We start from the raw sequence: 23,226 nt of genomic DNA, 5'->3' as shown, positions 1-23,226 counted from the left end.
ACTGTATGTTCATGGAAGATGTCTGATGTTACAATTTACTATGTTTTTCTTCTTTTACAGAAGATGAACAAGTATCAGCAGTCTAACCATTGGGCTATCTATGAAAACCACTTCAAATCACAGGGGACGTGGGAATATGAACCATATGATTGTTAGCTAATGCTGACAACTTGCTGCTACTAACCTCAAAAGTTGTATTTGCCTCAGTTGTGGACAATATGAACCTGGCTGGATCATAAATCTCTCTAATTTACTTCACTCTACCACAGTCAGCTACCACAGCCTAAGAAAACTATTTATGCCTGTGATATAAACACCAGTTTCCAAGGAGTACAGACTACCTGAGAACTGAAATCAGTATGATGAGAAGGACCAATCTTAGTACATTGGGACCACCAATTGTCAAGAACCACTTGAAACTTGGAAGCATTCTTCTGTATAATACCTTGTAATTCTTTTGGTAGATTTCTGTGATATATATTTTCCCAATGACCATTATAATTCTAAAATTAAGGATGTTATTTTACATACTTAAGCAAAATTGGGGACGCTGCGACAGTATCTGAAAAAGTAATTTATTTATTTGGAGTTTATCGGGGAGTTTCTTTTATTTGTACTGGGAGTGCTCTGGTTGGCTAGTGTGAACGCTGGCAAAGAAAATGGGTACTAGCTTAGATACATGTTAATATTCTTTGTGCTATTGAAACAGACAGGCCTAACAACTCCTTTAGAAATACCGGGATTTTGGGTGTGTACTTAATGTAAATAGAATAGAGGATTTGGAAGTTAATGTGCATACAGCAATGAAACACTGCCATCTCTTGGTCCTGCTCTAGAAAACCCTGAAAAATATGTCTTTAACTATCAGCCTGCTGGGAAAATAACTGGAGTTCTTCTCCCACATTTTTTCTACTTGTACCAAAATTCAAATATTTTAGGTACTGGAATTATTTAAAAGGAAAATTTGTTACCACTCCCATTATGGAGTAGACAGAAAATGTATTAATATAGCATTTTAACCATAGGCCATTGCACATAATACAGTAAATAAATGCAAATTTTATATCAACACAAGCCGTTATGGAATAATATTTGTGAAAGTGAACATTTGAGATATAGTACAATATAGTATTATGATTCTGAAAACCTACCGCATTTGTCCAATGAATTAGATTAGAATGTTTCAAGTTTTAGAGTGAAATCTTGGCCCAGTTGTAATCGGTGGGGGTTTTTACTTGGATGGAGCCACGGTTCATGTTCTTTTTGTACAATTAGGGTAAGATAAGTTGCTTGCTTTAATTTTACTTAGCCAACCAGAGCACATGGGGTAAAACTGGAAATACCTGCATTTTCTTTCTTGTTCTAGCACGGGATAACCCAATCAAACATTATAATTGGAGTTGAATGTGTGGATCCATGTTTTAACATTTTACTTGTAAATCTTAATGGGGATGTTTACAGACTAAGTTAGATAGATGTTTGTCATTTTACAGGTGCCTCAAAGAATTTATATATTACGTTATGAGGAGTTTTAAAATTTCTTTTATTTTTTTTCCTGGTGTAGGGCAAATGCAGCATTTTCTAAAAAAGACACAAGTACCAAAAACAACCCAAAGCCTTTGATGCGCATCACCCATATCTACTTGGGACTGATGTTGACAAACATGAGAATGTGTTCGATCAAACTTTTGCTTATGTTCATGTGTGTGCCAGATTTAATATTATCCTGTGGCTGGATTGTACTCTGTATTGATCCTTGTATCCTGAAATCCTAAATCAGTCAAGAGCAGTAATGTGGGGAGAGGCTGCCTAATTCATAATTAGTTGATTGACTATATGTTAGATTTTTTGGTATGAACATCTGAGGAGTAAATAGCTGAAAAATCATATTGAAAAACAGATTAGCTGTTTCTTAAAGGATACTTTCTTCTTCGTCAAGGCCTTAATGTTTACAATGAACTTGTGTAGGCCTTAATGAATCAAGATTAATATAAGTGTCAAAATGGTCTAGGGCAAAATGATTACTTTCAGCATATATAATGTTAACTTCTTAATCCTTAAAATGATGTCTTGCAAGATATAAATTGCAAATTCTAGTAATCCCACAGTAAATTGTAATTGTTTGTTAGCTTCTAAGCGGCGTGCACAATAGGCTTACCATTTTAATCAGAAAATCATGTGTTTTGTGCCAGGTAAATTAAGTCCTAAGGCTTCAGTGACCTCAGATATTGATTTGTAGTTTATTTCAGCCTGTTGAACAAAGGTAAAGGATTAAGTCTTTGTTCTTGAGGTGACCTCCTTTCTATCTAAGGGCCTGATACTGCTTTCACTGATGTTAGTGGGAAAACTCCCAATGACTCCCATGGGAGCTGGATTGGGGCCCTCATCTGGTATCCATTAAGCCAGCCATTTGATATTGATTACCCATTTAAACTTGGTGTTTGCACATCAGCATCAATCTGTTCAGCAGTACTTTTCAGGACATTGTTTTTAAAGTGAGTAAAAGTCTTGCTAATCATATTTTCCTATTAGACAGTACAACTAGTGTAAATAAATCATGCATAAACTATTGATAAATGAGCTACTTTTTCTGCTTCTTCTTGGACAGTGTGGCTTGCCTCTGCTTGTCCTTGCTGTGACTTCGTTTGGTTTTTAATTCAGCTGATCACATTGATCGGGGACGATAGCCAAATGCAGTGTGTCTTGTATAGATTTGAAGAGACATTATCCCTTTTTTCAGCTTTGAAAATTGTGAATTAAGACTGCTTAATTCGGGTTTTACGTTTCATGTAAGTGGTAGCTCATGGAACCAAAAAATGTGAGCTGACTTACCTGTACAGCACTCTATCCCTTTGGATTTCTTTCTCTTACACAGCCCTAACTTCTGCTGAGCAATTCATGTCCCCGCTAATATTCTTCCTGCATTTACATTTTGTTGCTTGCTCTTTCACTAATTATTTGTTTGCTCATAAGTGATGAGTGAAGGATTTGATTTGATTTGATTTGATTTTTTTGCCTGCATTGTGATATTTCATTGTGCTATTAAAATCTCAGCCTTCCAAATCATTCAGAAAGAACCTTCCAACCAATCGTAGTACCTTTAACTTAACTGGCCTCCATATAATGAAATTAGACAACTGAGCTTCTGTTATATTAGTTTACCTGTCCCATAAATACAGTTCAGTAAACTAAAGGAGAATTCCTTCAAATATTTGCAATATGCAAACTTTAAGTGTTGGACAATAAGAGGAGTTGAATGATCAGCAGTCATTACCAGAGTGGGAATATGAGGCCGTTTCTTACTCGTGCTTAATCCAAACTCACTGAGTAGAGTCACTGGGGCCAGTGAGGCTTCTTATGTGGGAGATGATTGCAGGGTGAGATTCATAGCTTCCTTCTAATTCTTACAGGTCATGATTATGTGATGTGCCGAGTGCCATCCTTGCCCATTGAAGTCAATGGGAGATGGAGGTTGGCCAGCACTTCCAAGGTTGAGCCTATAGCAATCAACGTTTGCAGAAAGACTCTGCTTTCTATCAATAATTCTCTTGCAAAAGATAAATCTGAAAAGTCTTTCTTCATTCTTTCTCTCTCAGATCATGTGATTGCAGACAACAATGCAAATGTCATTTTAAGTTTTTATATATATATTAGAATTAGTTTTTTAAAAAAGATATACTTATGACTGCCTTCAGAAAAACAGATTAGAAAAAAGGGATACTCTCTCTTTAGAAAAGCTTTATACATTTTATTTAAAAATGGGGAGAAAAATCCATCTGGAATTCCCAAGTCAGCTTTAGCTTATGTTGTGCTTTTTTGTTTTTTTATTTTTATTTTTATATACCTGGAATGCAGTGTAGCTTGGTATTAATAACATTCTAAATATATGAGCATATTGACAAAAACTGCACAGATGTAATGATATTCCAATAGCAATTGTACTGCACAAGTCAGTGATTGTAAAGTATTCCGTAACAAGCAATGTGTCTCCTATTTTTTGATACCTCTTACACTTATGTCTTTTAGAAAGACAGTGCCTCTGTATGCTTTTTGTATTTTTACTGAGTGATTGTAAATATTTGTTATATTTTTGGTTAAGAGAATGTTTAAAAGTACTGTTTATTATCCAATCTACTAATATGTTGGAATCAATAAACAATCTACATACATTCATTGTTTTAAGTTGGCCTTCTTTGATCATAAAAGTGTGTAACCAAGCAGAGGATTCCACTGAGGCCATGGCTACACTAGAGAGTTGCAGCGCTGGTGAGGGGGTTACTGCGCTGCAACTTAGGATGTGGCCACACTTGCAAAGCACAGCCAGCGCTGCAACTCCCTGGTTGCAGCGCTGGCTGTACACCCGGTCGAGCCTCGGGTGTAGGGATTCCAGCGCTGGTGATCCAGCGTTGGTCAGCAAGTGTGGACGCCCACCAGCGCTTTTATTGACCTCCGGGGTATAAGGAGGTATCCCAGAATTCCTGTCCACAACAAACCGGAAGAAAGGGAGAGCTCGGAGTTCAGCCAAACTGCTTATTTAAAAAACAAACACAGCTCCTGTTTGCTGAGCGAGCGGAGGCAGGCAGGGGAATTACTTTGGAATGTTCACAGCTGTTTGCTTGAAGAGAGAAACAGCACGCTCACACGGCAGAGGGGGAGGGGGAAGTCCGTGTTGAGCAGATGCTTATCTGGTCTGACGGCTATTTAGGAGTACATAATTTGCATTTAGTGAATGAGAGAGGGGTGAGGGAAGGGGTCAGAACTTTTAAAATGATTGAAGGTAGGCACTGTGTGTCTTCCAGTCCTTAGAACTTGCAAGGCAGGGAGCTGAGAACAGTGTCAGCTCCAAAAATCCATTCTGTCTGTCTCCTCCACGCTCCCTGTCACATTCCACCCCACCCCCCTCTTTTGAAAAGCACGTTGCAGCCACTTGAATGCTGGGATAGCTGCCCACAATGCACCACTCCCAACAGCGCTGCAAGTGCTGCAAATGTGGCCACACTGCAGCGCTGGTAGCTGTCAGTGTGGCCACACTGCAGCGCTGGCCCTACACAGCTGTACGAACACAGCTGTAACTACCAGCGCTGCAAAACTTTAAGTGTAGACATGGCCTGAGACAGAGTTCAGTCCTAGGAATATGCAAAGTGAGAAGTGGCATCACCCTCAGCCCTGGTGAGGAACAGCAATGGAGTGTTCCTGTTTTAAATAGGAATAAAAATAGGATAGAGCAATGGGAGCCTGGTTGGGGAAGGGAGGGATGGAGGAATTTAGCACCTTCAGTGTTGATCAGATTTTCTTGACAAAATGCTTAACCTTGGGTCTGCAGGCAGAGTAACTGAGATTGAAACACAGAGCTCATTGCTGTTCTGCTGCATAACTTCTCCCCTCTTCCACAAATCGGCAGGCAACTTTCCTGTGGCATTGGGAGGTGGTAAAAGGTTGCTGCTGGGACTGTAGGACAAGGGCCTGCAGCTCACATCAGGCCACCAGAAATTTTGCCTCCAGCTATGACACAAGTTAACTTAAGTTCAGTTCTTCCCACTAAGGGCTTGTTTATACTTATAGCTAAATGGGCACCGCAGCGATCGATGCAGCTGTGTCGATTTAGCGGGTCTGGTGAAGACCCGCTAAATCAATGGGAGAGCACTCTCCCGTCAACTGTACTCCAGCTCCCCGAGAGGCGGAAGGTAAGTTGGCGGGAGAGCGTCTCCCGTCGACAGCGCGGTTGTGTAACTGAGGTAGAGTAACTTAGGTCGACTTACAGCTTTAGTGTAAACCAATCCTAAGTTTGTTTTCCCCTTTGAATTTGCATTTTTTTTTCTTCACGAGAGTGACCTTCTTCCAGCCTCTAGCTCCCACCTCCCTCTCCTCAGCAGAAGCCCTGAGGCACTAACCCTCTGGATCCTCTGGTGCAGCACCTCACTACCAGGTGCCCCACCCTCACAACCACGGAAGTGGTTCAGGAGGTGCTATACCTCTATAGCAACCTTTCAGGTGCAGCTATGGGCAAGCTGTGGCCTGTCTGCTTCCAACCAATCCTCATTCGCCCAGGGCATGTGGTTTTGGGGTCAGACAAGCACGTTGGGGCCTATTCCCCCTATAAAGCAGCTATGGGAAAGTGTAACCAGGAGCACCAGTTTTGCAAATGAGGTACCCCACACAGTCTGCTCAGGGGTAAGTCTTACCTGTTCCCGAGGCACCATGTCCCAAAAGAAGCAAGTGCCCACTTAAGGAACTAATTTACAACTTCGATGAGTAAGTCACGTAAAATGGGGTCTTAGCCTTTCTCCTGTGTGGTGACTTCTAGCTGTGCTCTGCTTCAGACTCCCTTCCCCTCGGCCTCCAGAGAAATGCTCCTGGCTTTACCCTACTGCTGCTGTGAAGCCTTGTCTGTTAGCATCAGAGCAGGGACTGCCCTCGGACTCTCACTCTGCTGGGGAAAAGGCTCTGTCTCTCCCAAGCAGGAAGGGATCTCCCCATCTTCATTCCACAGACTAATCTCCGTGCTAAAGGGAGCACTCCAGGCAGGCTGTGCCCACAACAGAAGTACATATGGACTCCACTTCCTGTGTACCTGCTCTAGCATGGGATTACAGCAGAGCAAGTGAGAGATGCCTCCCATGTACAAAACATCCTCTGTTTTACTTAGTCAAGGCCAAGTGGATGTACTGAAATGGGCACCAGACGGTTTGAAAAAGCAAACAGGCTTCCTTCCAGACTCCCAGAGCCTCCTACTGTGCACTTCCCAGGTATTTGCCCCTCTTCAGTTGCAAAGCCCCCCACAGACTAGAACAAATAGTGTTTTACCTGCCTTCTGTAATAAACCACTGGTGGAAGCGCTGCATTTAGAGAATAGTGGTGCAAGTCTCCCTGCGCCCACCTGCCACTCCCCACACGTACTTCCCTTTGGAACAGGAGGGCGGTGGCTCAGCTCAATACCTCAGGAAGGCAAGAGGTTCCTTCACTGCATATTGTCAGAAAATAACCAATAAGACAAAACCCTTAACCAGTCAAAACAGAGGCAGGAAGGTCTCAGATGTACAGGAAAATATCTTCCCTCCTAAATCCTAATTCCTACAGCCACAGTCTCCTGTTCAAGATTCTGGTCAGCCTGGCTTTTTCCTCAAGATGGACACTTCATTTGCTCTACTTATTCTTGTCATTGAGCTTGAAACACCAAGCGGCCCTTTCCTTGTGTTGAGATTGCACAAGAGGGCAAGTAGATGGCGTGGGTGGGTTTTCCCTCTCTGAGGCGAGAGTAAATTGTCAGACTAACTTCCAGTGCTGCAAGCCACATCTTTTTACACAAGCTGATGCAGTGTTGGGTATTTATCTGTAATTATTATAACAGATAATACCTAAAAATCCAGCGCATGGACCAGAATTCCACTGAGCAAGATACAGGACAAAAAGACAGACACTGCCTCAAGGCTGGATGTACCCATTCAGTGTCTGCTCCATGGCTGAACATTCCCTGGGCCCTCTCTCTCTCTCCAGACAGGGGAAGCCCTCACACTGACTCACCCATGAGGTCTCTCCTGGGGCGGAGAAGAAGTAGGCAGATTCCAAACTTTTCTGTGTTGATTCTTGCTCTGCACTCATCACCATAGTATCTGAGCGCCTTCCAGTAGCACATTGAGCGATGCGACTAGCATCTGTAACGTGTTTTCTCAGTCTAATCCCAGGGAAAGAAGTGGAGCTCTTTCCTGTCCCTACAGTGAATGTGTTCTGTTGTGAACCCTTTTTGCTTTTCAGACAGCAAGGCGATCCCGCTCCCTTTCCTCCTGTACTATTCAAAGTGACTCAGGAGAGGGCAGGAAAATCCTCAACAACCCCGGAGGGTCTCCACAAACAGGGTTTTTTGAGAAGTCCCCCTCCTGCCTCAGGAGTTGTCAAGACCACGTAAAAGACAAAAGGCCCAGGCTCTGTTACCTACAAGTGCCCATCCCTTGCCTTGTTCCTGGAGAAGAGTTGTTTTAAATATAATAAATTAACGTGTCCACCACTTTCTTTGGGAAACTATTGTACAGGTCAATAGGACTCATTATAAAGAAAGCTCCTTTTCTCTTGATATTCAGTGTAAATTTCCCTTAATTTCATCCAGTTGTTTCTAATTATACCCCCTTTGTATGCTAAATAAATCCCTCCTGTTTCAGGTTGCTTATCCTGCTACAACCGTTTCTTTTGTCCCCTTGATGTGTAAGTGACACCAATTAACACTCATTTAAGCAACATATAACATACAAAACAGTTATGCCACCTCTTCATTTCCCCCCTTTCATTTAGTTATTTATGGGTCATCAGAATGCTCAAATTCACACTGAACCTTAAGAATAAGTAAATAATTTTCTAGACTTGAGGTTGTAACCATAGGCACATAAGAATTACCAGACAGGATCAGACCCAAGGTCTATCTGGTCCAATGTCCCATCTCTGACAGTGACCAGCACCTTCTGTCAGAAAGGATACTTCAGGGGAAGGTGTCAGAACCCCCACAATCGGCAAATCTGGGATAATCTTCACCTCCCTGCAACTCCACAGGTCTCATTCTGGTCTCTGATAGAGATTGGCTTAAACCCTGAAGCATGATATTGAAACTCTGAAGCATGAGGTCCATGAGTACATACTGAGACGAGACCACCAGCATTCACTATCATATGCAAAAAACTACTTTTTCCATTGGCAGAAATTTTCACTCGGCCTGTAGAGCACAGGAAAAGACTGAGTCAGCCAGTTAGACACAGGAAATTTACGCAACAAGTGGCTAGAGCTCTTCTGAACTCTTTCCGTTAATTATAGAAGACTAAGAATGCTTTAAAATTGGAAAGTAAAATGCATCTGTTTTCTATTTCCCATGGGTAGCTGTTTTCTTCTTTGACAGATTACTTCATAGCATGCGCTTCCTTCCCCTTTGATCTCTGGCATCCCCACATGGCAGACTTCCTGTATCTTGATCATATTGGGTGTGTGGCTGTTCTCCGAGACACCTGACAATTTCAAATGACAGAATAAAACCTGTTACAGCCACGTGTAGGGAACAAATGCAAACCTCTTAACCCTGAAAGAAAAGAAAAATGCCAGGGTCCGGTCTAGCAGTAAATGGGGATTCGTGCCCATCACTCCTATCTAGTCGTAGGATTTAGAAGCCAGAGAGGGTGGGGTTCTCAGAAGGGCTCAACACTGGCTTTAGCTCTGTTCTCATTTAAGTCAATGGTGGAAAAACTCCCATTGACGTCACTTGGAGCAGAGTTAAGTCACTGTTGATCTTACCTGTTTTCACTGTTGAAAATCCCATGGAAAAGGGCTCATAACTCTATTGCTGTAGAGGATCACTGAGGAGTATTTGTTTGAAATTTGGCACAGGTTACATTGGTATTTAAAGAAGCTGCAGAGCAATTAGACACAAGCTTTTAATCGGTTTGTCAAGTGCTGACATATCTTAGTGTCAGAGAAACAAAGTATTCAGCAAAGGAAATTGAGACAGACCCTCCCACACACACACGCATTTTTAAAGTATTATATTCATGACTTATTTTTTAAGCCCTTTGGTTCTTTTGTCTGCACTTCTGAGCACCTTCAGAAGAGAGCTCAGCTCTGCATTCAGATCTATATATCCTTTGTAAATCCAGAAAGAGGCAATATCTGTTGGTCTATTTGTAATATGTCAGACAACATCATCCCGCTGTGCAGTAGTTAGATCATTAATCATTCAAAAGGAACCACAGTGCAAAAGCTGAGGGGTATGAATTAAATGCAGTGGTGGTGAGTGGAAGAATTGCCACCAGAGGGTAGCATTGCATATCATTTTAGCTGGTTGCTTTTGAAATTCATCCTTTTGAGAATCTAGGCTTGAGTGCAGTTAAGTAGGGCAGCAGCTGTCATGCAGGTTTAGATGTGCAAATATTCAGGGAAAAGGCTGTGTTAAAGTCCTTTTAAAATGTTTATTCCCGAACAATGAACATCCCTTTGTGCTTGCAGCCTGAGTCACTGGGCTATGTGCAGGGAACTAGCAAAGGTCTGAGAGGTGGATTTTTACTCTCTCAATCCATAGGCAGGCTGCAAGGCTTCACTGCAGCCCCTCTTCCACGCTACAGGCTGAAGTACCAGCTCCTGCCTTTCTGCCTCCCCTTTTCAGGGAACCCCCCGGGCTCATCCCCAGCAGATCTCTAAACTGGCTTATTCAGAGTCAGTACCAAGATAACCTCCACTGCACAAAGGGTACAGAGACTTAAATGGGTCAACACTATCCCATGCTTCTCGGCACACCAACCGTCTCATGGCGGTCTCTGCCACCAACAAGGCTCCTTGGCAGCCTATGTCCATCTCTTCAGCCTTTATTTTAAAGGCTTTATTTTATCCAAAAAATGAAAACTAATAGAATTTTTGAAAACTTAAAATAATGAATTCCTAAGGGTGAAACAGTGTGTGGAGGGAGTTTCTTTCAGTGGTGAAGGGGGCATGGGTGAGTTGGGGGGGCGGGAGGCACAGTTCTCCCAGCGGCAAGGGATATGTGTGTGCAGGGCAGCGTGGTTCTTTCAGCACTGTTCCATGTTCACAACCCCAAGTTCCTAAATGACTAATCTCTATATTGTGTTTCCTTATCACTGAATAGCCATTTAGAAGTAGAAAAAAATGACCCGTAATAAAAATAAGTGTTACTGCTATTAAAAAAAATACAAGAATCTTCTCTTAGTGTATATGGACTAAATGGCTGAGATTTTCAAAGCTGCCTCAGGGATTTGACTGTCTGAGTTCCATTGAAATGACTGAAAATGGTTGTTCTAATCTTCTAGACACCTTTGAAAATGACAGTTAACACTGTGAAACTTTTTTAAAAGTCATGGAATCCTAGAAATGTAGGGCTGGAAGGGACCTCGAGAGGTCAGCTAGTCCACCCCACCTGTGCTGAAGCAAGATCAAATAGACCTAGCCTAGACCATACCTGACTGGTATCTGTCCAACCTGGTCTTAAAACCTCCAATCATGGGGATTCCACACCGTCCCTTGGAAACCTACTCTAGAGCTTAACTAGACTTATAGTTGGAAACATTTTCTTACTATCTAATCTAAATCTCCCTTGCTGCAGGTTAAGACCTTTTACTACTTGTCCTACCTTCTGTGGACATGGAAAACAACTGATCACTGTCCTCTTTATAACAACTTTTTAACATAATGAAAACTTATCAGGTCTTCCCTCAGTCTTCTTTTCTCAAATCTAAACATGCCCTGATTTTTAACCTTTCCTCATAGGTCAGGTCTTCCAGACTATCTCTTCTAAACATATCTCTGGTATGTCTCCAATTTGTCCACCTCTTCCCTAAAGAGTGGTGCCCAGAACTGAACACAGTTCTCCAGCTGTGGCTTCACCAGTGCTGAATAGAGCAGGAGAGTTACTGCCTAAGTCTTGTATATGACACTCCTGTTACTACACCGCAGAATGATGTATATTTTTAACAGCTGCATCAGCTTGTTGACTCACATTCATAGACTCATAGTCTTTAAGGTCAGAAGGGACCATTATGATCATTTAGTCTGACCTCCTGCACAATGCAGGCCATACAATCTCACCCATCCACTTCTATAACAAACCCCTAACCTATGTCTGAGTTACTGAAGTCCTCAAATTGTGGTTTGAAAACCTCAAGCTGCAGAAAATCCTCTAGCAAGTGACCCGTGCCCCATGCTGCAGAGGAAGGTGAAAAACCTCCAGGGCCTCTGCCAATCTGCCCTGGAGGAAATTTCCTTCTCGACCCCAAATATGGCCATCACTTAAACCCTGAGCATGTGGGCAAGACTCACCAGCCAGCACCCAGGAAAGAATTCTCTGTAGTAACTCAGATCCCATCCCATCACAGACCACTGGGCATACTTACTTGCTGATAATTTGGCTATCCCATCATACCATCCCCTCCATAAACTTATCAAGTTTAGTCTTAAAGCCAGATATGTCTTTTGCCCCCACTACTCCCCTTGGAAGGCTGTTCCAGAACTTCACTCCTCTGATAGTTAGAAACCTTCGTCTAATTTCAAGTCTAAACTTCCTAGTGTCCAGTTTATATCCATTTGTTCTTGTGTCCACATTGGTACTAAGCTTAAATAATTCCTTTCCCTCCTTAATATTAAACCCTCTGATATATTTATAAAGAGCCATCATATCCCCCCTCAGCCTTTTTTTGGTTAGGCTAAACAAGCCAAGCTCTTTGAGTCTCCTTTCATAAGACAGGTTTTCCATTCCTTGGATCATCCTAGTAGCCCGTCTCTGAACCTGTTACAGTTTGAATTCATCCTTCTTAAGCATCGGAGACCAGAACTGCACACAGTATTCCAGATGAGGTCTTACCAGTGCCTTGTATAACGGTACTAACACCTCCTTATCTTTGCTGGAAATACCTCGCCTGATGCAGCCAAAAACTGCATTAGCTTTTTTAATGGCCATATCACATTGGCGGCTAATAGTCATCCTGTGATCAACCAATACTCCAAGATTCTTCTCCGCCTCTGTTACTTCCAACTGATGCGTCCCCAATTTTATAACTAAAATTCTTGTTATTAATCCTTAAATGCATGACCTTGCACTTTACACTATTAAATTTCATCCTATTACTATTACTCCAGTTTACAAGGTCATCCAGATCTTTCTGTATGATATCCTGGTCCTTCTCTGTGTTAGCAATACCTCCCAGCTTTGTATCATCCGCAAACTTTATTAGCACATTCCCGCTTTTTGTGCCAAGGGCAGTAATAAAAAAGTTAAATAAGATTGGCCCCAAAACTGATCCCTGAGGAACTCCACTAGTAACCTCCTTCCAGCCTGAGCATTCACCTTTCAATATGACCCATTGTAGTCTCCCCTTTAACCAGTTCCTTATCCACCTTTCAGTTTTCATATTGATCCACATCTTTTCCAATGTAACTAATAATTTTGTGATCCACTGGAACTCCCAGATCTTTTTCAGCAGTATTATTGCCTAGCCAGTTATTCCCCATTTTGTAGTTGTGTATTTGTTTTTCCTTGGTTAAGGATAGTACTTTTCACTTGTCTTTATTGAATTGCACCTTGTTGAATTCAGACCAATTCTCCAATATGTCAAGGTCTTTTTGAATTCTAATCCTGTCCTCCAAAGTGCTAGCACCAGTCGGTTCAATACTAACAAACTGAGCAAACCTGTAACAACAACATAAAATAAAATAAAATAGATTTCATAACATAGGTGTCTGCCAAAGCTGCAGCAGAAAATCCTGTCCAAGCAGCTATTCAGAATACTGATGATGTAGTTGTTGTTGACTTGTCCTACAACAATCGTATCAGGCCACAAAGTTCGAGACTGACTTCAGCAGCTCATACGTAGTCCTTTGTAATGGCTTGATCCAAGATATCCCATCAGAAAAGCTTCACTTTCCTTATGATATTACATTAAAAAACATGGGAGGTGGTAAGCTGGCTCCTGATGCATCTTACAGAGTACGGACATACCTTCATCCCATTGCTGTTGATTTTCATTCATGCAGTGTGCCCGGCCAGCAATCCACAGCAGTGGATGTTATTTTCTGAGATTCTTTTATATCAATCACAGGATCTTCCATCTTTTGATCTTGTATTTTAGCTAATATTTTCCTTGTTAGGGCATCAATATTCTCAACCATTGTCATTCCAACCTGTGTTTCCGATCACCCAATTTTGACAAGGTCATCAGGTATCTCACTCCTATACACACCAATGTGTGATGGACTCCATTGACAAGTTAGTTTCTTATCTCACTGTTTGATCTTTTGAGCCTCCTTATGAATTATATTTTGTTGATAGCATTCTGGTTTCTTCTGAAGGAACCAAGGATCATTGCCTGGGAGTCAACAAACATCACACCATTCACTCCTTTCTGCTTTATGCATTTCTTGCAATGTAGTGAGAATAGCTTTCAGTTTGGCCACACAGCTCAAGCTGATACAGCCTGAACTGGGACTCTTTCTTGTTCTCACTCTATTAAGCCACAGGATGAAGACACCACAATCACTCTCCTTGAAGGATTTGTTTGATGAACCATCCGCGGACACAAGAATCTGTTACACATACTGGTGTACTGATCCCACATTAGATCTGGAATGCTGGTGGACCAGGTGCCAGCTCATGTCAAAGTCCCCAATTCTCAACTGAACACTGGCAAATACATAGCTGGAATCAGTCTGGCTCACTTGTGGGTTAGTATTGTTAAAATAAGTAGTAGAATTGTAAGAATATGTTTAGTGTTTAGACTTAATTGAATGCTTGTGAGTTGCTTCATGCATTAATCTCCCTTGTAATCTCACTGTATCCCATATGGTATGGTAACATCTGAGAGGTTGTATTTTGAGCTTCTGTGACTGTAAGACAGGAGAGAGACATTAACTTGTGTGATGTGCTCATTGCCAACCAAAGCTGTTACATTTGTTGACCTCCCACTGTGAGAATGAGTCATGCTAGTGGATTCTTCCCATCAGTTGAGTTTACAGCCCAGATTGCATGGTTGGTGGGGCATAAAAGCCCCAAACAAAAGAAACTGATTACCTCTATGCTGCTTGGGCTTTGGGCATGGGTAAGGTTTCTAGGCATAAGCAAGAGATCCCAGCTGCTTAGCCTGCATTAGCCCTAAGAGACAGATAGAGCTTGTTTATTATAGAAGCTCCTATTTCCTTTTGAAACTTAAGATAGTAACTCATTTGTGTGTATATGTTTACCTGCTTTAACCTTGTAAACAACTCTCTTATTTCCTTTTCCTATTTAATAAATCTGTACATAGTTTATTATAGGATTAGCTACAAGCATTGTCTTTGGTGTGAGATCTAAGATGCAACTGAACTGGCATAAGTGAGTGGTCCTTTGGGACTGGGAGTAACCTGAATAATGCTGTAATTCTTGGTGCAAGAGACCATCTATTGCAAAGGTACACCCATGTGGGTGGCCAGACAGATCGGAATACCCAAGAGGATGGTCTGTGACTCCATGTTAAGGCTGTTCTGCTGTCTTAGGCATTTACACTTGATAACTGGTTGGTGAAATCAAAGCATAGAACTCACAACCAAGTTGGGGTTTCTGCCCTGCTTCTTAACAGTCTCCTGTGAGGTTGGTATTTATGCTTTTGAGCCACTGCAGGTGGCATTATACAGTCATAACCTTCCAGCCAGCCATGCCAAGAACTAGGTGTCTTGTATTTAACTGCAGAAGGTCTAAATAGGTGTTCATCCCAGGCCTGGTCTACATTACGCGTTTAAACCGATTTTAGCAGCGTTAAACCGATTTAACGCTGTACCCGTCCACACTACGAGGACCTTTATATCAATATAAAGGGCTCTTTAAACCGGTTTCTGTACTCCTCCCCGACGAGAGGAGTAGCACTAAAATCGGTATTACCATATCGGATTAGGGTTAGTGTGGCCGCAAATCGATGATATTGGCCTCCAGGTGGTATCCCACAGTGCACCACTGTGACCACTCTGGACAGCAATCTGAACTTGGATGCAGTGGCCAGGTAAACAGGAAAAACCCTGCGAAATTTTGATTTTCATTTCCTGTTTGCCCAGCGTGGAGCTATGATCAGCATGGGTGGCAATGCAGTCCCAAATCCAAAAAGAGCTCCAGCATGGACTGTACGGGAGATACTGGATCTGATCGCTGTATGGGGAAACAAATCAGAGCTCCGTTACAGAAGACGAAATGCCAAAGCGTTTGAAAAAAAAATCTACAGGCTACACAGTGCTGCGTGACAAGCGTAACGGGAAGCCAGAGACTCAAATGGGCGCTCATGGAGGGAGGGAGGGGGTACTGAGGATTCCAGCTATCCCACAGTCCCCAGCAGTCTCCGAAAAGTATTTGCATTCTTGGCTGAGCTCCCAATGCCTGTAGGTTCAAACACATTGTCCGGCGTGGTTCAGGGAATAGATCGTCAATATACCCCCTCCCCCACCACCACGTGAAAGAAAAGGGAAAAAAATCATTTCTTGACTTTTTTTAATGTCACCCTATGTCTACTGAATGCTGCTGGTAGACACGATGCTGTGGCAGTAAAGAGCAGTATCCGCTCCTCTTCCCTCCCTGGTGGCAGATGGTACAACATGCTTGATAACTGCTGAATACCCCTGGCTGGCCTCAGGGGCGCCTGGGTAAAAATAGGAATGATTCCTGGTCATTCCCAGTAGATGGGACAGAACGACTGGTAACAATCCTCATCATAGCCACTGGGGGCTGAGCTCCATCAGCCCCCTCCTTTTCCTATGTAAAGAAAAGATTCTGTCCTGCCTGGACTATCATAGCAGCGGGATGCTGGGATCCTCTCCCCCTGCACCGCTTAATGTCCTGTCTGGACTGTCATAGCAGCTGGAGGCTGCCTCCCCCTCATTTTATCTCACTAACAAGTCACTGTTTCTTATTCCTGCATTCTTTATAACTTCATGACACAAATGGGGGACACTGCCATGGTAGCCCAGGAAGGTTGGGGGAGGAGGGAAGCAACGGGTGGGGTTGTTGCAGGGGCACGCCCCGTGAATGGCATGTTGTCATGGTACAATCCCCCCTCTGAACCTTAGCGTCCAAAAGATGAAATCCTCTAAGCTTAATTACCAGCTTAGATCCTGTAGCGCTGCCACCAACCAGGAATTACAGTGCCTGGTACACTCTGGTCCCCCCAAAACCTGGCCTGGGGACCCCCAAGACCCAGACCCTCTGGAGCTTAACACAAGGAAAGTAAACCCTTTCCCTCACTGTTGCCTCTCCCAGACTTCCCCTCCCTGGGTTACCCTGGAAGATCACTGTGATTCAAACTCCTTGAATCACAAAACAGAGAGGACAATTCACCTTCCTCCCTCCTTCTCTTTCCCCCTCCCAGACTCTTCCTGAGAGACAGTAATCCTGGCACAGAGAGAATTTAGCCTCTCTCTCCCCCTTCCCTCCTTTCTCCTGGGATCTCACCAGAATAAAAAAACAATTAGGTTCTTAAACAAGAAAAGCTTTTAATTAAAGAAGGAAAAACAGTAAAAATTATCTTTGTAAATTTAAAATGGAATAGGTACAGGGTCTTTCAGCTATAGACACTGGGAACACCCTCCCAGCCTAAGTATACAAGTACAAATTAAAATCCTTTCAGCCAAATACACATTTGAACTTCTTCCAACCAAATACACGTTTGCAAATAAAGAAAACAAACATAAGCCTAACTCGCTCTATCTACCTAGTACTCACTAGTCTGAACTTATAAGAGCCTGTATTGGAGAGAAACCTGGTTGCACGTCTGATCCCTCTGAGCCCCCAAAGTGAACAACAACCAAAAAACTAACAGCACAGCACAAAAACTTCCCTCCCTCAAGATTTGAAAGTATCCTGTCCCCTGATTGGTCCTCTGGTCAGGTGACAGCCAGGCTCACTGTTCTTGTTAACCCTTTACAGGCAAAGAGCTATGAAGCACTTCTGTTCTATTAACTTTTCTTATCTGTTTATGACACATGTAGCTCATCATTTCTGTGGGATCTGACACGGAGCAGCTGTGCTCTCTGATACACTGGTTCTCTAGTACATTTGCCGCATATTCTAGGCACGACTGACTCTATTTTTAGAAACCATAAAGGAGGAATTGATTCGGGGAGTCATTCCCAGTTTTGCTTTTGCGTCCCCGGCCGACCTCAGCCAGGGGCACCCATAATAGCAGCAGACAGCACAGAAGAACAGATAACCGTCATCTCATTGCCAAATTACACTGGCAGCAGACAGTACAGAATGACTGGTAACAGTCTCTCTATCATGCAAAAGCAAATGAATGCTGCTGTGTAGCGCTGGAGTATCACCTCTGTCCGTGGCATCCGGTACACATACGGTGACTGTAAATAAAAAAAAAAAAAAAAAAAAAAAAAGCTGAACGGGCTCCATGGTTGCCATGCTATGGTGTCTGCCAGGGCAATCCAGGAAAAAACGGAGCGAAGTGATTGTCTGCCGTTGCTTTCCCGGAGGAAGGAATGACTGACGACATTTACCCAGAACCACCCGCGACAATGATTTTTGCCCCATCAGCCACTGGGCTCTCAACCCAGAATTCTAAGGGGCGGGGGAGACTGCGGGAACTATGGGATAGCTACAGAATAGCTACCCACAGTGCAACGCTACGGAAATCGACGCTAGCCTCGGACCATAGACGAACACCGCCAAATTAATATGCTTAGTGTGGCCGCGTGCACTCGACTTTATACAATCTGTTTTATAAAACCGGTTTATGTAATATCAGAATTATCCTGTAGTGTAGACGTACCCCCAGTATCTATGCACGGAGCAGATTTAAGCTTCCAATTGCTCAGGATTAGCCTTTTGGCCTTCCTGGTTCATCCCTTTTCCAAATGGCCAGGTATGAGCAGTGATCAAGTATTTCTAAATTAAGTGTCATTGAGTCCCAAGAGTCATGATGGTTCTTTTCCACAAAGCTCTTTGAGACGTTCCAGCTTGTTGTTTTCGCAGTGCCTACAGGCCCCCACTGAGACTTGGAAAAATACTTCTCTGAGCACTTCAGAACCTTCCAGCAAAGGTTGTTGTCATGATTATTTGTATTAGAGTAGTAACCTACAAGATCATTCTCCGTCATGCTGGCCCAAAGACTTCACAATCTAAAGAGACAAGTCAGACAAAGGGTAGGAGGGAGAACAGGGGCAGAGAGGGGAAGTGACTTGCCCAGCATCCATCACACAGCAGGTCGGTGGTAGATAGAGGAGTAGAACTTGGGTCTCCTGATGCCTAAATCAGTGTACTATCCACTAATCCACCCTGCTTTCCCCAACAATTGTGCTGCCACACTTACTCATCCTAGGACCCCTTTGAGGGTGACTAAATGTCCCGATATTATCAGCTTTGTCTTAGGCAACTATTACCCTCTCCCCATCCTGATTTTTCACACTTGCTATCTGGTCACCCTAACCCCATCCCACCTCTCCATCAATAAGGATGCTCATGGCATGTCAGTGATTTTTACTAAAAATATCCATGACAAAATGGGGAGCTCAGCTCTGGGGTCCCCACACTGCCTGCAGAGGCTGGGAAACTGTGAGGGCCCGCTCTAAGCTCTGGGGGTCCCCACTGTCAGTGGGAGCCTGAAGCTCCAGGGTCCCCCACAGCCCGCAGCACCTGGGAGCTCCAGGGGAGCCCCTGGTGCCCAGTAGCTGTGGCTCTGTCACCTGTGGTGGCTCAGAGCTCAGGGGCCCTGGCGCTTGGACCCCATGCCACTTGCAGTGGCCAGGAGTTTCAGGGGTACCCCTGCCTGCAGTGGCTTGCAGCTCCAGGAGGTTCCAGGAGGCCCTGCTGCCCTTGGCGGCCAGAAGCTGCACCACTGCCGTCCCCGGCCATGCAGCTGAATTCACGGAGCTCACTGGAAGTCATAGATTCTGTGACTTCTGTGAAAAAATGGTAGTTTTAAGGAAAAGTTGTCACTGGTTGTACTTCATTTTAAGGATTTGGTGCCTGATTTAAAGCCCACTGAGGTCAGTGGGAGTCTTTCCATGGCACAGGCCCCAAACTAATCTCCATGCACAAAATGGCTCTCATCTCATTGTCACTATAGAGCTGGGGTAGGCAACCTATGGCACAGGTGCCGAAGGCAGACGTGAGCTGATTTTCAGTGGCACTCACGCTGCCTGGGTCCTGGCCACCAGTCCGGGGGGCTCTGCATTTTAATTTAATTTTAAATGAAGCTTCTTAAACATTTTTAAAGCCTTATTTACTTTACATACAACAATAGTTTAGTTATATATTGTAGACTTATAGAAAGAGACCTTCTAAAAATGTTAAAATGTATTACTGGCACGCGAAACCTTAAATTAATGTGAATAAATGAAAACTCGGCACACTGCTTCTGAAAGGTTGCCGACCCCTGCTCTAGAGTCTTGACTCTAGGTAAGTGCTGGAACAAAAGGCTGAGGATGCCTTTAAAGGATTCAATCCAATATTCTTCCAAGTTTTCTTCTCAAGCATCTTTTATACTCTGTCTTTCATTTGTAATACTTATCCTACCTTTTAATAGTTAGGGAGACAGATTAAAAGTTCTGGGCCTTGTCTTAACTGCTTTTTCACACTCTTGTCTGGCTCTGTATCTGATTTCCATGGTAGGAAGTTGTATTAGCTCATTCCCTAACTGATGAATGGCTGTAGAATTTTCCTGTCCTACAGCTCTGTCTATTAGAGACACAATCAAATTATTAAGAAAACTGGTAAGTGCTTTTCCAGTGCAAATTTTTTATTGAAAGGTGCAGTGCCTTTATTGTCATCTTGCAGTGAGGAATTTGTTTTGTGAAATCAAATTAACAAGATGCAGTTTCATTAGTGAGTATTGCTGCTTAATGAGTTGTTTTGATTTCAGGCTTTTTAAAATTTTTTTTTAAAGTGTCCTTAAAAGCTATTTGGAACAGTTTGAAGAGTCGTTGTTTATTTAGCTAAAATTGCTTTAATTATATAACTGAGACCAGAATGTCTGATAACACCATAAATATATTTAAAATGCCACAGAGGCATCATGAGTTGGCTTTATGGTTCTCTGTCAGACCTGGGTTGGATTCCACTTAGCCCAGGATGCGTGTTTTGAACAGTGCAGTGAGGGTGAATATAGAACAAATACCCTTTCAGCTGCCCCTCATTACAAGAAAGCGCCCTCATGTTAGATGCATTTTCAGCTTCACACAAACCTGAGGTTATCCCACTGCTATTATTGTAGATTTTCATCAGAAATACTGATGCATGAAACTGAGAGTGCAGGCAAGATTAGTTATAGGAAATAAAATTACTGCCTAGCATGTGATGCTTCCTGTACTATTCTTTTTATTTTCCTATTCCTTTTCTAGGGCTTTTGTCACATACTGGGCCTGATTGTAAAAACTTGCCCTCCCTATTTCTGCAAATAAATTTGGTGTGGAGCAAATGAGGACCCAGAGACCTTTAGTTACCAGATTCTGGCCAGAGCTAGGTCTACATTTTCTTATTTGAGCTTGTGGATAACTGTGCCCTTAACGTTGTTCCCATTATTGTTTGCAGGGTTAAAAAAGAACTGGCCGAGTGTTAAAGATCAACCCCTGGGGAATCCCATTGAGAAGGCGATGTTTACTCTGGATGGTAAGGATGGCTTTGTGGGGAAAGCTGAGACCTATGTGCAAGAGACATGACAGCTATTCTCACTTCTGCTACTCACCTCCTTTGTGACCTTGGGGAAATTATTTAACATCTTTTGATTTGCTAATCTGTAAAGTGGGGATATTTCACCTTCATCATAGGGGTGCTGTCAGGCTTGTCATTAACTTTCCAAAATGTCTGTGGATAGAAAGTCAATTAGAAATATTAAAGCATGATTGACAAATGCAAGCTGTATTATCTTTGCAAGCCAAATTGTCCTTGTTGCATGATCACAGTCTTTATTATGTTGAAATACCCAAACTGCATGTGTGTGCGTTAGAGGCTGAGTGTAGATTAGATGCTATGGCAGAGAAAGCTGCAGGAACCAGGAGTCCAGTATTCCCCAACCAGTACAATATCTTTCTTCATGCATTTAAAGCTAGAGTTTTATTTTGTAAAAGGAAAATTGAATCTCCTGAAAAGCCAGTGCTAGCAAAGAATTATCAGGATGTTAAAAATCCTAATGGGCATTGAAGCCTCTGACTGAGTCAGATTCCTGGGGAGAACACAAGTGATCTTTGTAAATATCCTTCTCTATCTGTTAGGGCATCTATAAAGGGAAACAGAAATGATAGTTCTATTGTGAATGTTTCATACATTAGTTGTCACATTAATGATAATGTTGCCCCTTTGGTCTAAGTGGTTAGCCAAAATATGGGTCTTAGCCGGGTTGCTTCTGTTTCAATGAGAAATGAGTGATACATGTTGGGTATATGCCTGGTGTAATCTTGTTCACTTACCAAAAAAAGTACACACGTTCTGTTTCCCAGAGCACAATAGAAACAGAGAACAGGATGGGGTTTTCTTGTTCAGAAATCCCCAAATGTACACAGCAAGCTCTGTGCCTGAGAAGTTGCGTCTCTTTACTTCCTTTCAGGGTCATGCTTACAACTCCTTCTGCTTTGACATGCTCCCTCCAACACACACATAGCCTGCAACCAGTATCCTGTGTTTGCAGCTAGGGAAAAACCCTGTTCATGCTCAAGATTTAGCTCTGGCTTGGCCGTATGACTTAGTTCTTGGGTGGTAGCCCCTATCATCTGCCGCTGGTTTACTTTGTAAAAGGGCTAGGTTGCACACTCTGTTGAGTCTAATGAGGTCTGTGATTGTCTGTGGATCCAAGACACACACTCCTCATGGCAGCCATTAGTACCTTTCAGAATAACAATACTTTGGATCTATATAGCAGTTGTTCATCTGTAGATCTCTACATGTTTTATGAAAGTGGAAAATCATCATCATCTCCGTGCTATAGATGAGGTAGCTGAGGCTAAGACTTGCCAAGAATTGGGACTAGAGCCCAGGTTTCCTGATTCCAAGCCCCGTGCTTAGTCAACTACAGGTCACTTGCCCTTGACCAGTTTGGAGAATGTGAGCAATAACCTCACCATCTCTTGCTTGCTAAGAAAGCTCTCTAACTACGCTGCACAGCAGTGGGATGCAGAGTCCTGCAAAGGCCTGATTGATATAGGCCTCAGGCCAGAAAAGTATTAAAGCACATAGTTAACTTTAAGCTCATGAGTAGTCTCTAGGGTGACCAGATGTCCCGATAAAATCGAGATCGTCCTGATATTTAGGTGTTTGTCCCGCGTCCCGACTGATCTTTGATCCGGATGCAATTTGTCCCGATATTTCGTTCCACCGGTAGCACTCGCCTTTATTTATTTATTTATTTATTTAATTTGCTGCTCTGCTGGCAGCACTCAGCTTTTATCATTATCTTTTCCCCCCTTGCTGCTTGCTGGGCAGCACTCCCCTTTTTTTTTTCTGCTCCACTGGCGGACACCCCCCCTCCCCCCCGATGTGTTCCAATATTTTCTCCCTCTCATCTGGTCACCCTAGTAGTCCCAGATCCAGGAGTTATGGACAGGAGATGCACTGTACAAGGAAAATAGTTGAGACTTGAGCCTGTAGCACCAGCCCAGCAGAGTGAATGCTTCATGATGAAAGAAACATTTGGGGGAGGGTAGTGTCTTTAACGGATACAGGCATTCTGTGCCCTGCCACAGGCTTAACTGTATAATGCTCGGTCTCCTCTGAAATGGAAATCAACAGTTTTCGAAGCGTAT

General features: G+C 43.0%; 1 protein-coding gene across 10 annotated transcripts in view; it reads left to right on the top strand.

Moving 5' to 3' along the window:
- Positions 1-4,169, top strand: part of RAPGEF6 (Rap guanine nucleotide exchange factor 6) — a 246,442-nt gene extending 242,273 nt beyond the window's left edge. For all 10 annotated transcript variants that reach the window (XM_030573058.1, XM_030573049.1, XM_030573048.1 and 7 more), the window contains one exon: positions 61-4,169. In XM_030573058.1, coding sequence (XP_030428918.1) covers positions 61-86 — 26 coding nt within the window. In that variant the 3' untranslated portion in view covers positions 87-4,169. The remainder of the gene's footprint in view (positions 1-60) is intronic.
- The last annotated feature ends 19,057 nt before the right edge of the window (positions 4,170-23,226 follow it).

This window comes from Gopherus evgoodei, chromosome 8 (assembly GCF_007399415.2).
Source record: "Gopherus evgoodei ecotype Sinaloan lineage chromosome 8, rGopEvg1_v1.p, whole genome shotgun sequence".
In the NCBI taxonomy this organism is placed as follows: domain Eukaryota; kingdom Metazoa; phylum Chordata; order Testudines; family Testudinidae; genus Gopherus; species Gopherus evgoodei.
Note: the sequence above shows the minus strand (reverse complement) of the source record. Positions and strands in the feature narration are given on the sequence as shown.